Source organism: Bos indicus x Bos taurus, chromosome 5 (genome assembly GCF_003369695.1).
Source record: "Bos indicus x Bos taurus breed Angus x Brahman F1 hybrid chromosome 5, Bos_hybrid_MaternalHap_v2.0, whole genome shotgun sequence".
NCBI lineage: Eukaryota > Metazoa > Chordata > Mammalia > Artiodactyla > Bovidae > Bos > Bos indicus x Bos taurus.
The window spans coordinates 65,770,421-65,778,556 of record NC_040080.1 but is presented as its reverse complement, the minus strand read 5'-3'; the positions used below and the strand labels follow the sequence as shown (position 1 = coordinate 65,778,556).

Below are 8,136 nucleotides of genomic sequence, written 5' to 3'. Positions count from 1 at the left end.
ATTATTCAGATTACTTTTCATTATAGATTATTACAAGATACTGAATATAGCTCTCTGTATTATACATAAGGGGGCTTTCCAGGTGGTTCAGTGGTAAAGAATCCTCCTGCCAATGAAGGAGATGCAGGAGATATGGGTTCAATCACTGGAATAGGAAGATTCCCTGGAGAAGGAAATGGCCACTCACTCCAGTATTCTTGCCTGAAAAAATCCCTTGGACAGAGGAGCCTGGCAGGTTACAGTCCATGGGGCCACATACAGTCAGACACGACTGAACACACATGTACTTATTATATGATAAATCTTTGTTGCTTATGTATTTTATGTGTAGTTTGTATCTGTTAATCCCATACTCCTAATTTATTCCTCCCTCCCTTTCCCCTTTGGTAACCATAATTTAGTTTTTTATGTCTATGAGTCTGCTATGCACATAGATTCATCTGTATTATTTTTGGATTCCACATGTAAGTGGTATCATATAATATTCGTCTTATTTTGACTTACTTAACTTGGTGTGATAATCTCTAGGTCCATCCATGTTGCTTCAAATGGCAATGGTTCATTCTTCTTATGGCTGAGTAATATTCCACTGGGGCTTCCCAGGAGGTGATAGTGGTAAAGAACCTGTCTGCCAATGAAGGAGACATAAGAGAGGCAGGTTCAATCCCTGGGTTGGAAAGATCCCCTGGAGGAGGGCATGGCAACCCACTTTAGTATTCTTGCCTGGAGAATGTCATGGATAGAGGAGACTGGCGGGCTGTAGTCCATAGGATCACAAAGGGTCAGACATGATTGAAGTGACTTAGCACACACAATATTCCACTGTGTGTATATGTGTGTGTGTGCATAGGGATGTACGCTTGCACACTCATGTATATCACATATTCTTAATGGGCACTTGGGTTGTTTCCATGTCTTGACTATTGTAAATAGTGCTGCAATGAACATTGGGATGCATATGCTTTTTTAATTAGAGCTTTCTTCTTTTCTAGATATATGCCCAGAAATAAGATTGCTAGATCATATGATATTGGGTTGACCAGAAACTTCATCTGGGTTTTTCTGTTACATATTATGGAAAAACTAGAATGAACTTATTGGCCAACACAAATAGTTCTATTTTTAGTTATTTTAAGGAACCCCATACTGTTTTCCATAGTGACTGCATCAATATACATTCTCACCAGCAGTGTACAAGGGCTCCTTTTTCTCCATACCCGCTCTAGCATTTATTATTTGTAGACATTTTTATGACAGATAACAGGCAGTATTTCTTATCAGACCTTTCATATTTACCACTAGTCACCCAAAGGGCATAGTATTGTTAGTAGATCCTCAAATCAAACTGATCAAGAATGTTAGTACTGAGTGAACACTTAGTCCTGGTCTCACACCAGGAGTCATTTAGTCTCCCCTTACCCCAAACCACAGGGTTTCCTTATGGCTCAGCTGGTAAGGAATCCACCTGCAATGTGGAAGACCTGGGTTCGACCCCTGGGTTGGGAAGATCCCCTGGAGAAGCGAAAGGCTACCCACTCCAGTATTCTTATCTGGAGAATTCCATGGACTATACAGTCCATAGGGTCACAAATAGCTGGACACGACTGAGTGACTTTCACTTTCACTACCCCAAACCACAATAATGGGTTTAAAACACGGGCTCTGAAATCAGAGACCTAAGTTCAAAACCTAATTCGTTTATTTACTTAGCGTGTGACTTCAATCCAATTCATTTTGCTTTCCTTGGCCTCAGCTTCCTCTTCATAACATGGTGATAACAACAATAATTACTACACAGTGTTGTCAAGAGGATCAAGAATCAACAGATGGCATAAGATGTGTGAAGTTCTTAGTCAAGTGTCTTGTGTACCACAAGTACTGAAAAGTACTGGCCATTATAATCATTTCCCAATCTTGTAGAGGAAAGTTTACACTCTACCATATGTGTTCTTGTTGCTGTGGAATTAATAGGCCTGAGCCTAGCCCTCATTTTTCACTTTATTTAATAACATACACTTAAGTTTTCCTGCCGGTCATATTCCTTCATCCTTCATCACTGAGACATCCAACAGCCTGAGCAAACAGAGATTCCAATTCCATCATGGCTTATCATACCTCGCAACACCCATCAGAGAGAGCTGTGGGCACTGTAACCACTTGATTCACTGTGATGATGAAGCATATCCTACAAAACTAACATTGAGATTGGCTCCTCTCTACACAACTTTCAAAAAGCAAAACATCCATTCAGATCATTTATTATTTTAAGACGTTACAAGAAGTTACTTTGGATTTTACCAGACTGAAAAGTGTTATTGATTGGTATGATTGAAGGCATCCATGCTTTTAACCTATGTAAACAGTGCTTTATTTCTACTAGTTGTAAAGAAAGTTGTGAAATACTATTACTACATTTTTCTAATGAATGAGTTTCTGGTCAAGAACACCTCTGATGTTCCCTGTGTATTTATCTGATCTTTTCCTTTTTCATCGTTTACTTAAATTGGTATGTGAAAACCTACTAAAAAAGAGCAAGTGAATAAAAACAAATTATAGTTAGAAGTGACCAACCTACCTCCCCAGCCCAGCTCTCCAAATCACAAAGACTAGCTACATCTGGAAAATCTAACTTTTATGTAAAATATACCAAAACCATTTGAAATTAGGCACTATATACATATTACTTTGCTGATTAGTAACTTCTTATTGAAACATTACAAACATAACAATTAACAGACCACCCACTCGATCAGTTTAAGAAAATTTACTAGAAAAAGTATTCAGGGTTTCATTTATAAAAAGACAAGTTTTCATTTTCTTTCTCTTTATTTTCTTTCAAACTGTTTCTGAAGTTAATTTCTTACAGTAGCTGTATATAGCCCCAAGCATTAAACAATCAAATTCAAAAGCCAAGTAAAATTGAAATAGTATCTCTATAAAATATAGTTAATAATTTAAAGGCAATATTTCACATTTCACCTTGAAGGTTGTGTATTCTTCTCCCAAGGCAACGCATATATTTAAAATCCTCAAGTAATCCCCATTCATGTAGTTAAGATATGACTTTATTGTTCTTAGTATTGTATGAGGGAAAAAACGTTTTGAGTCATTTATTAAAGGTTAAATGTACCCCAATAAAAAAATAAACCAGGAAATTTCAACTATTATCAGTGCAATTTCAGTTGTAGAGGCAGTTGATGTAAATCATTCACTCCAGAGACGGTCACCCTTCTTGGGCAAGGGCTCTCACTTTCCTTTCTTTCACCCACTCTACTTATTATAACTGAACTTCCCACAGGAAAGAGAAGTTCAGAATTTCAGTGCATGTAAGCCAAGCTATTAAAAAAAAAGGATTTGTCTTCAATTATTTAAAAATATTCATTCATTTATCAACATTTGGCTATGCTGGGTCTTCGCTGAAGCATATGAGATCTTCAGCTGCAGGATATGAACTCTTATATGCAACTTGTGGGGACTATTAATAGTTCCCTGAGCAGGCATAGAACCCAGGCCCCCTGCTTTGGGAGCACAGAGTCTTAGCCACTAGACCACCAAAGAAGTTCCCCATGTAAGCCCAGGTTTTACCCATTTATCTCTTGCAGATGGCTAGGAGTGAGCTGCGTATGTTCAACATTTTTTCTTAAAGGATTCACTCCAAAGCACAGGAGTATGAGATATATTTTGTGAAATCATAACTACTCTTATCAATGGATTTGCCCTTTCCAAAGGAACTGAAAGAAAAGTAAAGGTATCAAAGTATTTAATATGAGCTAAAACAAATCCACTGTATCATGCAGCAGTTTTTCAGTGTTGGAGGAAAAGCATAACAAGAGGAAAGCAACAAATGGTTCCACTTGTAAAAACATTACTATAAACAGGTCAGCATAATATTAGGAAAATTATCTTACCAGCTATTTCTTTAAAAGACACAAATTTTCCTAATTATGTTTTATATCATTGTACTTTTGTTGTTTGTCATTTACCAAGCTTTTATCATGTTCAGTTCAGTTCAGTTCAACCGCTCAGTCATGTCTGATGCTTTGCGACCCCATGGACTGCTGCACGCCAGGCCTCCCTGTCCATCACCAACTTCTGGAGTTTACTCAAACTCCTGTCCACTGAGTCGGTGATGCCATCCAACCATCTCATCCTCTGTTGTCCTCTTCTCCTCCTGCCTTCAATCTTTCCCAGCATCAGGGTCTTTTCAAATAAGTCAGTTCTTCACACCAGGTGGCCAAAGTATTGGAACTTCAGCATCAGTTCTTCCAATGAATATTCAGGACTGATTTCCTTGAGGATGGACTAGATGGATCTCCTTGCAATCCAAGGGACTCTCAAGAGTCTTCTCCAACACCACAGTTCAAAAGCATCAATTGTTTAGCGCTCAGCTTTCATTATAGTCCAACTCTCATATCCATACATGACTACTGGAAAAACCATAGCTTTGACTAGACAGACCTTTTTTGGCAAAGTAATGTCTCTGCTTTTTAATACTCTGCCTAGGTTGGTCATACCATTTCTTCCAAGGAGCAACGTCTATTAATTTCATGTTTGCAGTCACCATCTGCAGTGATTTGGGAGCCCCCAAAAATAAAAGTCTGTCACTGTTTCCACTGTTTCCCCAATCTATTTGCCATGAAGTGATGGGGCCAGATGCCATGATTTTAGTTTTCTGAATGTTGAGTTTTAAGTCAACTTTTTCATTCTCCTCTTTCACTTTCATCAAGAGGTTCTTTAGTTCTTCACTTTCTGCCACAAGGGTGGTATCATCTGCATATCTGAGGTTATTGATATTTCTCCCCACAATCTTGATTCCAGCTTGTGCTTCTTCCAGCCCAGCATTTCTCATGATGTAGTCTGCATATAAGTTAAATAAGCTGGGTGACAATATACAGCCTTGCTGTACTCCTTTCCTGATTTGGAACCAGTCTGTTGTTCCATGTCCATTTCTAACTGGTGCTTCCTGAACTGCATACAGATTTATCAAGAGGTAGGTCAGGTGGTCTGGTATTCCCATCTCTCTAAGAATTTTCCACAGTTTATTGTAATCCACACAGTCAAAGGCTTTGGCATAGTCAATAAACCAGAAGTAGATGTTTTTTCTGAAATTCTCTTGCTTTCTCTATGATCTAACAAATGTTGGCAATTTGATCTCTGGTTCCTCTGGCTTTTCTAAATCCAGATTGAACATCTGGAAGTTCACAGCTTGGCTTGGAGAATTTTGAGCATTACTTTGCTAGCGTGTGAGATGAGTACAATTGTGCGGTAGTTTGATCATTCTTTGGCTTTGCTTTTCTTTGGGTTTGGAATGAAAACTGACCTTCTCTAGTCCTGTGGCCACTGCTGAGTTTTCCAAATTTGCTGGCATATTGAGGGCAGCACTTTCACAGCATCATCTTTTAGGATTTGAAATAGCTCAACTGGAATTTTATTACCTCCACTAGCTTTTATCATAGTAATGCTTCCTAGCTGCTGCTGCTGCTAAGTCACTTCAGTCGTGTCCGATTCTGTGCGACCCCATAGATGGCAGCCCACCAGGCTCCCCTGTCCCTGGGATTCTCCAGGCAAGAACACTGGAGTGGGTTGCCATTTCCTTCTCCAATGCATGAAAGTGAGAAGTGAAAGTGAAGTCGCTCAGTTGTGTCCGACTCTTAGCGACCCCATGGACTGCAGCCTACCCATTTGATTTTGCATTCCAGGATGTCTGGTTCTAGGTGAATGATCACACCATTTTGATTATCTGGGTCGTGAAGATCTTTTTCATATAGTTCTTCTGTGTATTCTTACCACCTCTTCTTAATATCGTCTGCTTCTGTTAGGTCCATACCATTTCTGTCCTTTATTGTGCCCATCTTTGCATGAAATGTTCCCTTATATCTCTAATTTTCCTGAAGAGATCTCTAGTCTTTCCCATTCTATTGTTTTCCTCTATTTCTTTGCATTGATCACCGAGGCTTTCTTATCTCTCTTTGCTTTTCTTTGGAACTCTTATCATGTGCCATGTGATAAAGTGAAAAATGAAAAGAAAGTGTTAGTTGCTCAGTCATGTCTGACTCTTTGTGACCCTGTGGACTGTAGTAGCCCACCAGGCTCCTCTGTCCATGGAATTCTTCAGGCAATAATACTGGAGTGGGTAGCCATTCCATTTTCTGAGGGATATTCCCAATCCAGGGATTGAACCTGGGTCTCCTGCATTGCAGGCAGATTGTTTAACATCTGAGCCACCAGTAAGCACATTAAAAAGCAGTAAGCACATTAAGTCCCACAAAAACTATATGAAATAGTATCATTACACTCATTTTACATACTTTTAAAAACATGAAATACACTGCCAGAGATCATTCAGGGTTTGAACACACACAATTAACCACCATGGTGAGTTGATCTCATTTTTCCCTACCTTTTCATGTTAAAAGTAGCTACTATATATATGGTGCTAAGTGTTTGGTTATTATTCATCAAATAATATTATGACCTATTCTTTCATCATTTTGTGTCAAAATAAATGCTGTCCAACTTCCCTTTGGAATTTTTTTTTTTTTTTTTATGAGCTTCTCCAAAATGAAATCCATTCCCTTCTGGTAGACACCATCTCCTCGGCACACGGGCACACACTTGCCCAAGCTGAAGAAGTGTGGGTGCAGCTCCTTGGTGAAGCAGATGTCTGCAGCTGTGGGGGTCCAACGCATCAACTTCAGGTTCCAGATATGACGGAGTTTCAGGATCCCCCAGAGATGAGGGTCATCCATGCACGACTGGTGATTGGAGACCGTGATGAGGGGTGTGGCTGGGCCTCGGTTCTCAATGAGATCGTACAGCACCTCCTTGTTGTGGACGGTGAGGTGGTTCATGCACTTGGTCCAGAAGCAGCTGTAGGTGCCCACCAGGCCCATGACGACGCTGCTGGCCAGGGTCCAGGTGAGCGGCGGCACCGCGGGGAACGGCCATTTCACGTGGAGGGGCATCTCCCCCGCGACCCAGCTTCCACCACAGCCCCAGCGGCCCGGCGCTCCCCTTGCCCTGTGGCAAGCCTATAGGGGCCGCTCTAGGTCTACGTCCTCAACCGCTCGGGAGCCGAGTCACTAAACAGGCCCACGGACGGGCGCCACAGCCCGGCGCGACAGGGCACTCGACCAAGATCACCTCGAAGGTCGGGCCTGAACCGGGCCCGGCCCCGGCCTCGCTCTCGCGCCACCCACCAGCCGTCCCAGAACCAAGAAACCCTGGAATTTTTTAAATTAAGCTTTGCTTTTCCTGTTTTGTGTTTGTTCCAGTAAACATTTCGTTTAGGCTCTTCTGGGGGCAAAATTACTTGTTAGATCACTCAAAGTTCTTTGATAGGTTTTTTCCTCATTTCTTAAGCATCTTCAACAAGCATTCAGAAAATATACTATAAAAGATGCAAACAACATCATCAACAACAAAAGTTTGCTAGGCTTATCCATACTTTCCAAGCTTCCCACCTCTATATCTGTATCTCAAAAACCTTTTTTTAAATTATGTATTTATTTTTGGCTGTGCTGAATCTTCATTGCTGCATGTAGGCTTTCTCTAGTTGTGGCAAGTGGAGGCTACTCTCCAGTTGCAATGTGCAGGCTTCTCATTACAGCTTCTCTTGTTGCAGAGCACAAGCTTTAGGCACATGGGATTCAGTAGTTGTGGCACACAGGCTTAGCTGCCCCAGGGCATGTGGAATCGTCCCAGATCAAGGACCGAACCAGCACCCCTTGCACTTCAAAGTGAATTCTTAACTAGACTGAACTTACTTTTCTCTCTTGAATTATATGCCAAGCCTCCTTATACATGGAGTACTCTAATAATCTCTTAATTAGTCTGCCTAATATGTCTTGAGGACAGTGAAAAAGTTGGCTTAAAACTCAACATTCAGAAAACAAAGATCATGGCATCTGGTCCCATCAGTTCATGGCAAATAGATGGGGAAACAGTGGAAACCGTGACAGATTTTATTTTTGGGGGCTCCAAAATCACTGCAGATGGTGAGTGCAGCTATGAAATTAAAAGACACTTGCTCCTTGGAAGAAAAGGTATGGCCAACCTAGACAGAATATTAAAAAGCAGAGACATTACTTTGCCAAAAAAGGTCCATCTAGTCAAAGCTATGGTTTTTCCAGTAGT

At 40.7% G+C, this 8,136-nt stretch overlaps 1 protein-coding gene across 1 annotated transcript; it reads right to left on the bottom strand.

Moving 5' to 3' along the window:
* Nucleotides 1–6,458: 6,458 nt before the first annotated feature.
* Nucleotides 6,459–7,172, bottom strand: LOC113893532 (tafazzin-like). The gene has a single exon (XM_027543469.1). It carries the CDS (start codon nt 6,963–6,965, stop codon nt 6,459–6,461), a length of 507 nt encoding a protein of 168 aa, XP_027399270.1. The 5' UTR covers nt 6,966–7,172.
* Nucleotides 7,173–8,136: the final 964 nt, after the last annotated feature.

Excerpts from the sequence above, each read along its gene's own strand:
- LOC113893532 (XM_027543469.1), bottom strand. The coding sequence starts at position 6,965 with ATGCCCCTCCACGTGAAATGGCCGTTCCCCGCGGTGCCGCCGCTCACC.